Consider the following 17,291-nt stretch of genomic DNA (forward strand, 5'->3'; position numbering starts at 1 on the left):
AATAACTACATTATATCTTATACTAATAATTCAGAGATTATTCAGTTATAGTTATTCATTTATTTGCTTTTTTCTTCTCTTCTCTTCAATTTTCTGTGCCCCCCTGTCAGCGGCCCCTGGAACCACCCTCACCCTCACCCCACCCCACCCCGCACCCTCCGCACTAGAGTGTTCGGCTTGTTGGAAATTCCGATTGTTGCTGCTTCTGAGACTTTTTTCACTAATGTGATCGAGGAAATTCAAATTTAATATCGCAAAGTATGTGCATGCGTGTGTGTGTACGTGCGTGTGTGTTGGGATGATGGGGGTATTTGTGTCCAGCTGGTTGGAGTTTTATATTCCCCCCCTCTGATTTATCTCCCCTCACATTAAAGTTGGCTGTCAAACTTCATGGGTGAAAACCTGCTGCCGCTTGCAGAATTTCTGAGGGGCCACAGATCGCATTTATTTTCTTGAAAATTTATGAGCATCCCGTTGTTCTCTCGATGTCTTGTCTGCTCCTCTGGCAGAACGCTGGTGCGGCAGCGTAGCCCATCTGCTCCCAGTTCTTTGTCCTTAGAACCTCACATGACAGCACAGTGTTTGATGCATTGAGTAATTGACAATTATAAATGTAATCCAGCAAATGATTCACTCTTCTTCTGAGCTCAGTGTTAAAGGTAAACCATGTAATATCTAGAGATTTTTAAGAAGAAACAGCAACGCCAAGAAGTCACATTTTAGATTGCAGGTCATTTTCACACTCCCTCCCACTCCTGAGCTTGCCAGTGAACTACGGTGGCCTGTGCCCCCAAACCTAACTGGGAGAAACACCTTTGATCTATGGTTATTCTTATATATAAATAAGAACCGTTCTCAGGGTAGGAAAACCTCATGACTTTTATTGTACTGTGACAATACACTGTTATTAACGTATTTATGGGCTATGTATTAAGCTTTTACCAATATAAAAATCATAAATCAGGCCAAATTTTGCACACTGGACCTTTAAGGTGAGGTTTTGTTAGTAGAATACCTTACGTCAGCGGATTGAGAGATTTATTTTTTTTGCCATTTCTTGCAAAACGTGCTGATTTTGTGCCAGTTGGGAATACAAAAGCCAAAAAGTGTAATTATCAGTGGAAAACACGACAAACGGAAAGCCCTAATTGCATCAGAGCACCCTCTGCTCAGCCGCTTGTTTGTTTGCTTGCACGCGATACATTTCATTTGGACCTGCAGTTCCGGCGCCGCTGCAACTTTAACAAGCACAAAAATGGAATTGATTTATTGGCTGAAGCGTGTCAGCAGCGCCCCCTTTCAGCTTATTAGCACTGGATCTTTAACAGGTGAACTCGTCAGGCCAAACGATTCATAAACATTGTTAGCCGTTAGCATAAAACATCTCATGCTGGCTACATTACCTGAAATTCTATTCATTCATCCATTCTGCATTTAATTTTTTACATTTGTTGTGCATTACATTAGAGTTTGATGTGCAGTCACATTTCCAAATATATGAACCCAATAGAATTTACCATTGAATTGGTAGCTTGCACACTGACCATTATTTTTCCTATCTTTCATCAGCATTCTTTTCACACACACACACGCACACACTCACGCATGCGGTCACACAAACACAATGTAAGGTACATATTTTTACAGGCGGACTGCTAATTTTATAGCAACTCAAAGATTGACAGTGCATTTCCTCCACGCACTCCTTGTCTTGTTATTGCCATTCCACAATTCATCCTGCTTCAGGAAATGTAAGAAAACACTGCATCATGCACAGTTTTACTTGAGAAGTGAAGTTTATTGCACATCTCAGTGACGTTGTTTTAAAGCTCCTCCTTTGTTTCTTTTAGCTTGAAAAGTCTTCAAGTTTGAAGCAAACCTTTTAGCCCTAGAATTGCTTCAATGACATTTATCACATTGTCTTTTGATTGAAAGTCTGGCTGGGATTTTTATTATTATTATTATTATTTTTTTAGCTTAGATAAAATTTCTGCATTTATAGCAAACTGTCTTCTCTGCTTAGAAGAAGAGCAACAACACGAGAGAGAGATTCCTGTGCTCCTGTGTTTGTCTCAGGTCAGCAAGACTCAACAATATTTTTTGCATTTTGGTTAGATTTTTTCAACATGTTTTTTCCCCCCATGATTTTAGAAGCATCATAGAAGGAGGAGGCGGGCAGACAATGGCAAAAAAAAATAAAATAAAAAATAAAATAAAATCTTAATTTTATTCTTTAAGATCTGTAGTGTGAACGTTGGCTAAAAGTAGCCGAAAATGCTTCAGCTCAAACTTTCTAAGATAGTGGTTCAAAATCCTAGTGATCGTATAGCTAAGTGTTTTGGGCCAAATGAGACAAACAGGTTTTTATGTCACACAGGAGTTATTAGTTATTCTCTGACTGATGCAGCCCTCAAAGTGGCAAAATTATTGTCATTATTGTTTTTGATCTGGGTTTATTTGTATAAGGTGATGCAGTGCAGCGCCTTCTGAAAACATTGCTGACCTGATTTAACGTCGATATGCGCTTTCAGAACCCAGAGAGTATCTTCTTCTTGACCCCTGTTCATTTTTAATGCTTGCTTTGCATTTCTGCAACCATCGCACTCTCAGGTCACTCCTGTTCCCATCTCAGCTCCCTCCAGTCTTCAAAGAACCAACAAGCAAACCCACTATCCGGTTTTGTGATCTTTTTTTTTTTCTTCTTTTTTTAAATTTTTGGCTGATGTTACAAATATCGCACTTCAAGCCTTTTTTTCAAGCCGACGAGGAAATATTCTAATCTAGTTTGAAGCATCTGTGTGAAGACAAAATGAGATTCAATTAAATCAAGATTTGTACGTCGTTGCGAGCAAATTGTCGCAAAAAAAAGTGTTGTCAGCTGAAAGCCGTAATGCTAATATTTATATATTCACAAAGGAGCGAAGGACGACGTGTTAAAGAAGAACTGCTCATTTGGATGAAATAGCAGAGATTTATCACTCAGCAGCTCCCTGCAGGTTTTTTTATTAAGATTTCTTGGCAACATGGTGCTGATTGTTTTCTTCTTAAATTGGTCCAAAAATGTCGCTTATAGTGGCTTGGAAGCATTCTGGAGGGAAGTTGGAACCCACTTCAGGGGTGAAATATGTACTATTATTAGTTTTAACAAAATAAAAGTGTATCACTGTCATTTCCAATGACATAGTGGTTTGGCGTATGCAAGCATTCCCTCATGGATTAAACATTTAACTTAACATTTCTTACACTTTGGCAGTAGACCCCAACCACCCATTCATACAATATATATATACATATGTATGTATATATATGTGTATACATATATAAATATATATATATATATGTATATATATATATATATATATATATATATATATATATATATATATATATATATATACATATATATATATATATATATATATATGTGTATATATATATATGTATATATATATATATATATATATATATATACATATATATATATATATGTATGTACATATATATATGTGGAGATTGGGGAGAGGAGGCCTTGGAACTGGGGAGAGAAGACCATCATGGCAGAAGGCAACGCCCCTACAACTGCGACAGTTGGTGGTCAACGAGGTGCGCCAACAAGAGCAGGCAGAGACGTGCACTAAAGCGGTTGCACATGCAAAGCAGGGCCAATGGATGTGTTGGGAGGAGGTTGAGAGGAGGAGACTGTCATGGAAGGAGCTGTGGGCAATGGAGACACATCGAACCAGCTTTCTCATCCGATCCGTGTATGATGTTCTCCCATCTCCTACCAACCTCAGCCAGTGGTATGGGGAAGACGCCACATGCCCACTGTGCTCTTCCCCTGCCAGCCTGAGACACATCCTGGTCGGATGCAAAACAAGCTTGTCACAGGGCCGCTACACCTGGCGGCACAACCAGGTTTTAAGATGCCTGGCAAGCAGCTTGGAAGGCAAAAGGACCTCCATTAATGCCCTACCTGCTCCACCTCCCAGATCTACACCCTCGATAACTTTCATCAGTGCCGGCAAAAAACCAACAAGAGATCAGGCCTCCAACTCCTATCCTGGGCTGCTAGGTGGAGCACGGGATTGGAGGATGCTAACAGACCTGGACCAACGCCTCTGCTTCCCTGCCGAGATCGTAGCAACAAACCTCAGGCCCGATCCTGTGCTCTGGTCCTCCTCCCTTCGCTCGGCCTTCATAGTGGAGCTGACTGTGCCTTGGAAGGATGCGGTCGGGGAGGCCTTTGAGCGAAAGAACCTCAAATACTCAGAGCTGGCGGCAGATGCGGAACAGCATGGATGGAGGACCAAGGTTTACCCAGTCGAGGTGGGGTGCAGAGGCTTTGTCGGAAAACCAACAACAAGACTGCTGAGAGATCTAGTGATTCGAGGTCTGGCTCTGCGGCACGCCATCAAATCCCTTTCCAATTCGACAGAGCAATCCAGCCGCTGGCTCTGGCTGAAGAGGAAGGACAGCACCTGGGCCGCGAAGCAGCAGCAGTAGCAGCAAAGGGAGCAGGGGATCCAGTGCAGAGGGGGGCACACCTGGGACGTCAGGTCGTGCCGATGAGCTCTTTGGAGGTGTCGGGGGCTAGTCATCGAAACACCGATGAAGGGGGGTGCCCACCTGATGACCCCCATTACGCCCGCGGCCCCCTGCACTCAAACCTGAACCCTGAACACCTGGACGAATGGAGGAAACCCCCCTCCCCCCAACCATCAGTGTGGAAGAGCTCAAGGGATTGTAACACCCAGTCCTACTGATAAATCAATATGTATATATATATATATATATATATATATATATATGTATATGTATACTGTATATATGTATATGTATATATGTATATATATGTATGTATATGTATACTCGCTGACTTTTAGGGGGGGGGATTCCCCTCTTGCCCCAGCCAGGGACAACAGCAAGGGGAGCTCTTCCTCAGACGATCCCATCAGGATGATGAAAGGGATCTAAAATTAAAAAACAAAAACAAAAACAAAAAAACATCCCATTTTTAAAAAAAATAAAAAACACGTTTTTGTGCAAGCAAGTCGTGTGCATACTCATTTGCGTGGCTCTTTTTGGGGTCCGCTTGACAGCTAAACACAACCCCACCCGCACCCCCCACCCTGTGCCAACACATTTTTTTCTTTTTCCGGGGGAGGGGGGGTAGGGGTGGGGTGGGTGTGGGGGGGGGGCAACGCAGAGAGAGCTAGGACGGCCTCTCTTTGACAGCTGCTCTCATCTTGTTATTATTCCTCCTTTGCACAAGGATTTTTGGGGCTTTTTCGAAAGTATTTCTTTCCCCCCCAGCCCTCCCAACCAACACGCACACACACACACACACACACACACTTCCTTCCTTCCTCCTCCTCCCCTTCTCTTTTTTCTTCCTTTCTTCCTTTCTTCCCTTCCCACCATTCCCACCCTGTGATTGGCTGTTGTGACAGAGCCATCGGCGGGCTGTCAGCCTCCTCTAAAGCTCCGTTTAATTACTGCTTTTCACCGACGTGACACGAGGAGGGGGTGCGCAAACACACACGCGCGCGCGCGCACACACACACACGTATTGATGCAAAAACTCCAAGAGGTGGGGTATAGAAAGAAAAAAATCCAAGCCAAACTGATGGCCTTCTGCTGGATCTGCGTCTCCTCAGCGGACCTTTGGAAAACATCTTGTAGATTTTTTTTTAGGATCATTTTTTATTTCTACGAAGGCCAACCACCCCGTCCCCGCTTCGCCGATCGATCTGGCGTACCGTTGCGCCGTGCTGGCCTCTGAATGGCCAATTACCTCCAATTGAGGCGGAGGAAAGAATGGGGGGGTGGCGGTCGGGGGGGTTGTTTTGATCAGAGACGGTAAACGTTTCTAATACTCCGTCCCAGCTCCCGCAGTTTGGCCGTTTTTCCCTCTGTTGCCCCTCCCCCACAACACCCCCGCCACCCACCCACCTCGCTCCCATCCCATCACTCCTCCCCCCAGACAAAAAGGTTTTCCCGACGGATGCGTTCGACTCCACGCTTCCGTAGACAGAAGACGAGCGACTCGCTGACTGATGGAGGGAAGCTGAGACAGATGGATAGATTTGCCGGTGACAGAGGAGGAGAGACGAGAGAGTGAGAGTGGAGGCAGTCTGGGACGTCGTTCCATTCTCTCCTCTCTAACCCCCCTTCCCTTTTTCCTCCCCCCCCCAAGTTCACGTCCTCAGTCAGACGCCCTCTCTATATCCCTTTCTTGGGGCGAGGACCCATATCTGCTATACATGATTCAGGTTTCAAGAACTTTATTTGTCACATGCTCATAGGATGTGCAGTGAAATGTAAAATATACCCATACATGAACATATCGTGTTTTAACAGAATAGAGTACAGCAGATTACAAATACTTGCATTTCAGTACTCACCGATACCAATACTGAGTACTTAATATGGCCACTACACATAGAATTGCTTTTATTTTTTCCAAATTTTCCACAGATGTTCTGTTATTATCCGTAACATTCCTCAGTGTGTTTTTCTAGAACAAGTTTCACACACAAATTTAGCATATACATACATATACAATGAGTTTCAGTGTCGTGGTATCATCACATATTTTTTTATGAGTGCAAGTATAGTACTCAAGCCTGGTATCGGTACCGGTATTTCAATATTGTATATGAATATGTCATATTCATGCACAAAGATGAATATGACATTGACTGGTTTTCTTCAACCTGCCTGTTACATTAACTTAAGGTTTAAGTTGAACTCGAAGTGCTGAAATGGTTTTCACACTGTACCATGAGACCTTCTTCTTTGCTGTTGCCTTCATATCCAACAAGGAAATTAATTCTTCTATCTCCTTTTGACACTCTAGAAGTGAGGTTTTAAAATAGTCCCCTTTGAAGGTCTAGTCTGTAAAATTTTCCTTGATTTGTTATTTTTACATTAGTAAAGGCTTAATATACTGCCCACAAATACATTATAAAAATGTATACTCACTGTACATAAGTCATCTGGCTTTCCTACCCATAGAATGGTGCTTAAGAATATCCATAGATCAACGGTCTATCTCCCAGTTAGCTGCCATCTTACACCACCATATTTGTAAGGAAGCCTGGTGTGGACAATCCAGCTGCCTGACAACGTGTTTGGTATTTAGGGTGAACGCTGGCGTCCTTAAATAAAAAAAAATGAATAAGAAGAAGGTGGGGAAGGTATCAAGGTTTGTGTGAACAGGCCACTGTAGTTCACTGGCAAGCTCGGGAGAGGGAGGGTTGCTGAATGAGTGCTGCAAAATGTAAAAGTAAACTGTAACCACTTGATGTCACTGTATCTTCTTTAAAATCTCCAAATATTGCACACGGTACCTTTAAGGAGTTTTTAATACACGTCTTAGCTGCCCAGAGGCGTCTTATAAAAGCACACTTTTTTCAATCAACTCTTTTTCTTCAAATGTGTCCCAACACGTATATTTTCCCAACTGTTTTGCCAGGTACCCTGCCGTACGACATCAAGATCGTCATCGCCGGCAACCACGAGTTGACCTTTGACCAGGAGTTCATGGCCGACCTGATCAAGCAGGACTTCTACTACTTCCCCTCAGCCTCCAAGCTCAAGCCGGAGAACTACGAAAACGTCCAGTCGCTGCTCACCAACTGCATCTACCTGCAGGACTCGGAGGTGACGGTGCGAGGCTTCAAGATCTACGGCTCCCCCTGGTGAGTAGCGCGTTCCCAACATCTTCCGCAGATTCTGGAAAAATCCACGGGGCGCTGTCATAGCTTTACTTTGTGTGTCGGGTTACCAACTCCCTGACAAATAAATGAATAACGAATGACATAACGAATACACAAAAAAAGGAATATTTTTCAATTATGTACTTTTTAGTGGAAAACCTCTTTTGCAAGAAATCTGTCCTTCTTAACTTTACAGAATGAAAAGAATAAACCTTGACCAATGTTATTGTTTAATAACGATTAAACAATAATTCAATTATATTTCATAATAATAATAATAATAATAATAATAATAATAATAATAATAATTAAAGAATAATTCAATTCTATTATTTATTTATTTGCATTTTTTTTCTTATCTCCTCTCCAACTTTCTGCGGCCCACCCCACTGCGCCCCCTGGCGGCCCTTTCCCAAAACCCTCCTCTTTAAAAACCACTGGTTTGCTTCATGAGCCCTGCTATACAGGAAGTCAGTTCGAGTGACCGTGGGAAAATTCCTCCTCCTCCTCAAAAAATCAAAACAGCGACTCTTGTCCTTGTCCGACTCCACGCACGTACTGATGCTACGCTGACCTCCTGTTGCAGGAGGAGTATCACACACCAGAGGACTGGTGGCCTCACCTCTCACACACACGTGCCGCAGACGAAACTTAACGAGTCAGACGGCAAAAATGAAAGCGGTGGGCGGGGCTCGACTTTGGGAGACCCATCCGGAGGTTAATCTGAACCGTGGGTTCGCCGCCAAAAAGTCGAGGCTTTTCTTCGCGCAGCCTCGTCTGCGAATCGCGGGCATTGTTGAGATGAATAAATTAGCCGCTTCTTTATTTAGCCTCGACTCGTGCTGCTCTCTGTTCTCCGTCTCCTTGCGGACCAGCTGCCTCTTCTCTGTGAGCGGAAGAGTCGAGGAGGAGGTGGGCTGTGATCTACTTTGTGTGTGTGTGTGTGTATGTGTGCGTGCGTGCGTGCGCCCCCCCCAGTGTTGGGTAATTGGTTTGCTGTGATAGCCAAGGGGTCCCCCGAGTTTATTGCCGGGGCCACTGCGGCTGTGCTGCCCGAGGTGGAGGGAGAGGGAAGCTTCCTCTTTTCTGGGCGTAAATAAATAAAAGGAGGAAAATGTCAGCGAGACGGAGACAAAGGGAGGCTGTGGCCGCTTTAACTGGGACAGACTGACGACGGGAAAGATGAGCGGAGACTGAGGCAGCAGTGACTTTGTTCCCTTTTAACCGCCCGCCCGGCCCTGGTCGGGATCATGTTCCAGCGAGTGGGTGACAAGTGCGAGTGTGTTTGTGCGCCCCGGGGTGTGCTACGACAGCACAGAGGGGCTCCAGCTGGAGACCCCCCCCACCCTTCCCTCTCCCCTCCCCTCACCTACTCCCCCACCACAGCTCTCCCTCCCCTCATGCCTCTCCATCCCTTCCCTCGGTCGCTCTTGATCAGGGGTGGGCAAACCTTTAGACTGGTGGGCCACAAGGGGTTCTAAAATGTGACAGAGGGGCCGGAGCAGCAGCAGATGGATGGAGTGTTTCGGTGAGCCACCTCATAGGGGAAAAATATATCATGGTATATGTAGAAAACATGTGCTTTAATGTCTATTGAAAATGAATAAGAGTTGAAACAAAATGTCTATGAAGCCTCACCGTGTTTAGCTCTTTGTTGAAATGACTTGTAAAACACTGAAAAAATGGATGAAATACAGCTATTTTATGACTTAATTACTTCAAGTTCAGCGGCTGTATTAAAAAGCTTAACATCAGGCCATCGCCAGAGCAAAGTTTTTCTTTTATATTGTTATTATTTATTACTTATTTAGATTTAGAGATATTTTTGGGATATATATTTTATTACTTTATTTGTTTTTAATTCACTCTTTGCACTCTTTTCAATCCTTCTCCTTGCACTGTATATATCCTGCTGTAACTATGCAAATTGCCCCAAAGGGGGATAGCTTCTTCTTCTTCTTTTTTTTACACGTTTTTGTCCGTGCCCCTGAAACTAACCCAGTTTGGCAAGCAGGTCAGAACTGCCGAGAAACTTAATAAAATACCAGAATGAGACCTCTAACTGCTCTGGAGCGCCACCTATAGGTGAAAAGAGAGAAGAAATAGCTCGAAAATGGAAGAGAAGGAAAAGTGCAAAAGTGGAAATGAAAAAAAAACTGTAGACTGTAGGAAGATTCTTTTTTTCTTCTTTTTCGGTTTAATCTTCCTCTTTTCCCTTTCGCTGATTGGCTCAAACGCTGTCTGGCGCCCTTTTCTCGCTCTCCTTCCTTTTGTCTGCCATTCTATTCAACTTTTGCGTCTCCTCTTCCTCCTCCATCCTTCCATCCATCTGGCTCTGCCTGCCCACTCTGCCATCCCTCACTCCCACACCTTCTCCTCCACTCTCCCTCATCTCCTCGTCTCCGCTGAGGTGTTTCTGATGCGACGGGGCCTCTCGGCAGACTACTCCACTATTTTGCTGTTCCGTCGTCCTACGCCTGGATTGCTCCGGCTCTCGCACACACACGCAAAAAAACGCACACCCATACACACACGCAGACACAAACGCCTCGTCTCCGCTCGTCACTACCCCGGCCCAGATTAGATCCAGCTCGCTCGTCTCCCCCAAAACACTTTGGATTTGTCACTGCGTGAATTGAACTGGGCCTGCCCCGCTGACAATGATGTGACTTTGCAAGTCAATTGGCACGGCCGCAACAGTGCAGGCACACTGGAAAATAAAAACCGAGGAGTAGAGGGACCGGAGGACAGAGAGCATTAATGGATGTCTCTACGTAGACGGAAGAGAACTTAGTGGCAAAAACAGGACGTTCACACACTCTGACACTTGCAGGCTTTGAAATGATTCACATGGACCTTCAGTACAGAGAACAACCTTCAAACATTAGACACTGTTGTTGCTTTTGGCTATAGAATTGGCCCAAACAGCATGATGTAGAATAGAATAGAATAGAATAGCATAGAATAAACTTTATTGATCCCCAAGTGTGTGTGTGTACAATAATTCTGAATTGAAAACAGTCTTATAAGCCCTCCTTTTTATTTCCAAAGTTGTTATTTTGCCATAATTCTGGATACCAAAATAGTCAGAATGATTTTTCCTGTTCATGCAGGATGTTAGTCTGTGTTAAAGACGTTATTTTCTGTGATATTCTTGGGATACTGCATTCAAAAGACACCAATGTCGTTCTGTCTTCAAATAAACCAACAAAGAAGAAGAAGGTAGACAAGGAATCCACACTTGTGTGCGCAAGCCACCGTAGTTCACTGGCAAGCTCGAGAGAGGGAGGGTGAGGTAAAGGGCGCTGCAATCTAGAATGTGACCACTTGCTGTCGCTGTGTCCTCTCAAAATCTCCAAATATCATTATGTTACAGTGACATATAACAAGTCCAACAAGTCTAACATTGTCGTCTTTATTCCATTCTAGAATAACGTACAACAAGCTCTACATAGACAATAACAGTCATGTTTTAAACCTGGTCGTGTTTATGTTGTTCCTTACCAATGTTAATATTTCATGCCAGATGTTTGTCAATCTGATTAGAACCAGCAGATACACAGCAACACTTTTTATGGGTTGTAAAATATCTTCATGGTTGGACTTGCAGCATTTTAGAAAAAAAGTGTGTTTTAATTGAACATTTCCTCATCTTCCTCAACATTCCCTCAACATGTAAATTGTGTAGTTTCTATAATATCCATGTATTGATTTTTCAAAAAAAAAAAAGAATAATAAAAAAGAGCGTAGTAATTCTTTAAAATGTCCAGCAGTGTACATTTTTAAAGTTAAAAGAACTATTTATAGAACATAAAGGTGGGAACATATATATGTATATTTTAATATATACATATACTATTACAAAGCAAGGACACAATCATTTCACCAGCTGGTGTCACAGATCTTGGATTCTTTGTCTCACAACTTCTCACTTCTCTGTAATTCAGCGACTATGATGCTGGGCAGCAGAAACCAATCTGGCAACCCTGGCAGATTACATCCCAGTCATTATTGATAACGAGCTGTATGGCCCATATTTTTGCATCTGCTCTTCTACACCAGGGTAAATGCAGCCATGAGTATGCACTTCTCGCTTTGTGTGATTTATTCATCAGCAGCCAGTTAAGGGAAAACCCTATGTCTGATGGAAAGAGGTGTGGGGAAAAAAATCATCTTCTTGCAAAAAAAGGTCCCAGTCCACATACAGTATGTATAGTAGGATGCATGAGATTCTGAGGCCTCAGTGTTTTTCAACAAGACTTTTTTTTTTTTTTTTTTAGAGAGAGAAATGAGAAAATATAACAGGATACATGTGTCATCGTGACTAAATTTGTTATTTAACGTTGAACATATTTCTGAAAAAAAGGCTCTTTCCCAAAACTGCTCGTATACACGTGGGAACCAGTTTTTGTTTGCGCGCACATTTTTTTGCGTTGTCATTGGTTCCAATTATCGGATCTCTGGGTCCAAGTCATGTGTTGGGAACACATTGGATTGAATGAAGAGCTCACTAGCTTCAACACAACAGTGGAGTCTTTCCCATGGGATGATGTACCTCTGCTTTCATGGGTTGTAGCCAGACGGCGGCTTTCTTACTTAAAGGTCCAGTGTGTAATATTTCGAGATTTTGAAGAAGAAACAGCGACATCAAGTTGTTGCATTTTAGATTGCAGCATCTCTCACTCTCTATCCCTCTCCCAAGCTTGCCATTGAACTACGGTGGCCTGCGCACCCAAACCTCGACACCTCGTCCACCTTCTTCTTCTTTGTTGGTTTTTTTGAGGACGCCAGTGTTCACCCTAAATACCGAACACATTGTCAGGCAGCTGGATTGTCCACACCAGGCTTCCTTAGAAATATGGCCGTGCAAGATGGCAGCTAGCTGGGAGCAAGACCCTTCATCTATGGATATTCTGAAATATAAATAAGAACCATTCTAAGGGTAGGAAAACCAAGTGACTTTTATTGTACTGCGATACAATTCTACTACTACTTTACACTGTTATGTATTTATGGCCAGTATATTGAGCCTTTACCAATATAAAAATCATAATTCAAGCCAAATATTACACAGAGGACCTTTAACATCCCAGATGTTTTTTTTTTCTTTTAAAACCTCTTTGTGAGACTGGTTAGCCGGAGGTTCTTCTACTAGACGCTCGGAATAATTGAATTTCAGCGGGGCGAGCCGAGCCGCTTTGAAAAAACAAAGAAGGGTCGAGGGAATCTTCTCCCTGGGATCAGGGGTTGGAGGTCACGGCGTCTTAATTGCTCTTTAGTTAAAAAGTGCTTCAGGATCGGTGCTTTTCCCCCGCTGATGGAGCAGAAGTGGGATTGTTTCGAATGTATTCGGCCGACAGGAAAAAATGTTCACACTCAAGACACAAACACGCACACACGCACACACACACACACACACACACACACACACACACACACACACACACACAAAAACACACACACACAGAGACATGAGCGGGGTGGATAAGAGGGACAAAGTCGGCTTGTTTGTTGATGGGGGATTTGCGCGGAGCGACAGGGGGGTTGTGTGAGTGTGTATGTGCGTGCGTTTGTGTGTGTGTGTGTGTGTTTTTATTCCTTCTTTAAATGAAACGGGCAGAAATGTATCGCTCCCCGCTGCTCCGCGCGGAATAATTAAGGACGGAGATGCAAAAGACTCCTTAATTAGATTTTTTAATTATTGAGGATTCACTTCTCCTTCTATAGTGGCCCAATTAAGAAAGCTCATCAAACACTAAAGAGATGAAGAGAGGCCTCCTCCTACTCCTCCTCTTCCTCCTCCTACCTCTCCTCTACCTCCTCCATCTCGTCTTCCTCTGCCTCTTCCTCGGCGGAGACAAGAAAAAAAAAAGGAGACGGGCTACCTGGGATCCGTTTGATGGCGCCGTGATTGAGAAGTGGAAGCGACTCGCGCTGACTTTAATTAAGCAAACTTGTTTTCTCAGAGAAAAGCAGGAAGGAGGAGGAGATGAAGCGAGATGTTTTCACCCGAGTGAGATAATGAGTCTGACAGCGGCGGCGAGGGCACCTTGGGCACCTTGGGGTCGTGACACCCCCTGCTTGCTCCCCCACTCTCTCTCTCTCTGGCACTTTGTTCTCCATGTGGATGAGAAGAAGTTGGACTTGATGTGGGGCCGAGATGAACAGACGACATGAGAAAACTTCTCCCGGGACGTTTTAGCCCCATTAACTGCAAATTGCGTTTGGTTTTTAATGCCGCCGCTTACCGTCCTCGCTCTGATTCTCTCCCTTCCGGGCGCACTGGCACGTCGGTTATCACTTGACGCGGGCGATGCAATTTTGTGTCCTTGTTTTGCGTTACACATTAACAATTTAGCAGAGGCAACACCACAACTTCCTGCCAGACCTCGTGACAGACTTTCACGTTGCGTGCTTGAATTCTTTTTTGTGTTTCGTTGCTTCAAACTCCACCCCCCCAAAAAAAAACTCTATGCATGCAGATGAGGTGCATTTTAGATATGCAACATTAGAGATTGGATCAAATCAAACGTTTCAAGCGCAGCATTAGCGCACTGTGTGCGTTTTGCGGTGTGTGCTGCTGCTAATTCACAGTTGCACCCAACACGTTCCAATAATTCAGTGTGGAATCATAATTAATTAGTTATAGCAGACGCACCTCGGCATCTCCATTTGATAACAGCAGCACAAATCAGAGGCTTCATTTCAAACATCTACGCTGTCTATGAGCTGTTGCTCGGTTCTCTTTGCCCACCGTATGCTTTACGTGACGTTTTTCCCAAGCTAACATTAACTTGTTTCAGTTTTCGTAGAAGTAAAAGAAAAACAAATTAAAATAAAATTCACATTGGACTACCTGGTCGCCCCCCCCTCCTCTCACGAAACATAGGTTTTTGGGCCGGTGGGTTTTCTATCGTGGGCGTAAACGAAGTGAAACCAATGGCTGCTTGCAAGGAAGGAAGGAAATCCATCTGTGAAGGAAAGAAAGAAGAAAAAAAGACAAGCCACGTGCGACGCTGCCGGTGGCCGTCTGTGGTAATGCGGCCGCTTGCACGGCTGCTCCTCAATGGGCTGTGACGCTGCTGTGGCGGTGGCCAACGCTAAATTAACACCCCATCCACTCTGAGCCCCCCCCAAACCTTTCCCCTCTCCCATGGGTCCTGTCCCCCCCCACCCCCCCCCCCCCCCGTCCCTCCCTCCGTCCCTCCCTATAGCCCCGACGCTCCCACAGGAGCTAAACAAAGTATCCAACCAGCGCTGAACATTAATAAACGGCTACTTAAGGGGTTTGGATGATAGAAAAAAACGAAAAGGAAGATCTGGCCTACTTTAACACTTGTCACTTTTCCCACCCTCTCTTCCCTCGCTCTCTTTCTTTTTTTCCCTCCTCCTCCTCCTGGTCCTCCTCCGATCTCAGTCGGTGCTGCCAGTAGCTGAATAAACAGCAGTGGAGAAGCAGACAAGAGGACATTTACTGTGGCTTGTGCTTCCTCCTCCTCCCACCGGAGGGATTTCTCTTTAAATTACCTGTTAAATGGCCTCCAGGGGGCAGGAGTGTGTGCGCGTCTGACTTGCTCTGTGTGTGTGTGTGTGTGTGTGCGTGCGCCTGTTATGGCTGCGCCACAGGGCATTTTCCTTCATTTCACACATGCCTTCCTTCCCCAAGGCGTACGCAGTATCGTTGAGGAAGAAAAGAGAAGAGGAGAAAAAAAAGAAAGAATGAATTAAAGTGATTCTGTCCGTATGTTCCTCCTCTTCGCCTCAGTCTCTCCTCCTCCTCTTCCTCCTCCTCCTCTTCCAGTTTAGTGGTTATGTTCGCTGGTTTGACCAGGGAGTCGGGATCCCACTGCTGCTGTTCCTGTGCCGGGTCTCTTCTCCTCCCCAGAGGTGGCCGTTCTTCTCTCTCTCTCTCTCTCTCTCTCTCTCTCTCTCTCTCACTCTCTCTGTCTCTCTCTCTCTTGCTCTCTCTCTGTTTCTGCACGCAATTTCATTTATCAGAGCAATTTTTTTTGCCTTTTTTTTTTCCGCCTCGCACAAAACAACAAATGGGTTTGTTGTGCGACGAGGCAGATTAACTCAGACTGATCCCCTTTTGCATTAAAATTAGTCTTTCGAGCAAAAATAAATATGTAGACGGGCTGAAATTAATGATGGATGGGGATGGGTTTTTTTCCCCGCCCCCTTTTCCAGCTGCATCCTTTGTTGAAGATGCTGCAAAAATCCCACCCCCCACACCCCTACTCTGATGATTTTGGTTCTTTGTCCAGGTTTTGTCTTTAAACATAATTTAATTCATTGAAAAACTATTCTTTTTAGCGTTGCAGAAACATTTCAAAATGCTGAAACAATGTCACTCTGGGGTCTCGCTGTAGTCTGAGAAAGGCTTCAGAGGTGAATCTGGACCGTTGCAAGTGTCACAGGAACGACCGTTAAAATTAGTTGAATAACATTTAAATAAGAATTTTAAAAAATCCATCTCTCTTTTTCATGTCAGGCTCCTCCTGATGAAGGTCATGATGACCGAAAGCTCGAAGAGTAATTTTTGCGCCGACTGGAGAGAACAGATTCTTCATTTTCATATCACACTGAAGATGTGATGGGTGGATAGATGGATATATGGATGGATTAATGGATGGATGGATCAGTATGAGATTTGCATATCTTTGGTACACTGTGAATTCTGGCTAATGGCTAGTGGAGCAACCATTGCTTTGTCTTAAAGGGAAACATCTCTGCGTATCCTTCGTCTCTTCTGTCCCTCTTGACCCTTTTATTATTTCATTCAATACAGTTTGCCTGCGTCTTGCCTGTTGATACTGACTCCAGTAATTGGGTGACTCAACCTGACTAATTATAGCACCAAAGGCTAATCAGAACAACTCAATATTTACAAAAAATAAATAATTGAACTGCATAAGGCATTCAGAGGATTTGAGAAATTTCGCACCCTCGACTAGAGTAGCTAAGACATGCACTGCACATTATCATCAATATGTGCATGCGCGCGTGTGCTTTCGCTAGTTTTTGTGATGGATTTTTTTTCTTTTTTTTCTCTTGCTCTTCTCCCTGTTGATCGCCAAACATCAACGCTCATGCATTCATTACTGCTTCGGCTCCACTGGAAATCTCTCAAGAAGAACACTGTGTTATTCTCCACTTGTGCCAGACAGTTTCTTCTTTGACTCAAGTCAAACAATACTGTATTCTACCAGAATGTCCTTGGTTGCGTCATCTCATAAAAAAAAACATTTCCAAGTATGAATTTCCAATTGGAACTCCAACAATCTTCCCTCATCGTTGAAAAATTGGAGGTGCTGATGATATTCACATCCGATCTGAAGCCAGTTTGCAATACATTATTTCCAAAGGTTATCAAATAGAAAGAAAACAAACTTTTTTTGGCCTCTGGTTACAAAAAAAATAAACCTCTAGCAATGTAATGCACATGCCAGAACAGTAGGTGGCGATATCACAACTAACAAGATGGCATTTTTTTTAGCCAATCACATGGCTGGAAAAGAGGGCATGACCGGGTTCATCATAACAAGATATGACAATACGGATTAAAGT

At 43.9% G+C, this 17,291-nt stretch overlaps 1 protein-coding gene across 2 annotated transcripts in view; it reads left to right on the top strand.

Moving 5' to 3' along the window:
* Window positions 1–17,291, top strand: part of mpped1 (metallophosphoesterase domain containing 1) — an 82,264-nt gene that overhangs the window by 30,411 nt on the left and 34,562 nt on the right. For both annotated transcript variants that reach the window (XM_076011215.1, XM_076011214.1), the window contains one exon: window positions 7,478–7,703. In XM_076011215.1, coding sequence (XP_075867330.1) covers window positions 7,478–7,703 — 226 coding nt within the window. The remainder of the gene's footprint in view (window positions 1–7,477; window positions 7,704–17,291) is intronic.

This window comes from Nelusetta ayraudi, unplaced genomic scaffold (assembly GCF_046127955.1).
Source record: "Nelusetta ayraudi isolate G7.1 ecotype Tasmania unplaced genomic scaffold, CSIRO-AGI_Nayr_v1 ptg000135l, whole genome shotgun sequence".
In the NCBI taxonomy this organism is placed as follows: domain Eukaryota; kingdom Metazoa; phylum Chordata; class Actinopteri; order Tetraodontiformes; family Monacanthidae; genus Nelusetta; species Nelusetta ayraudi.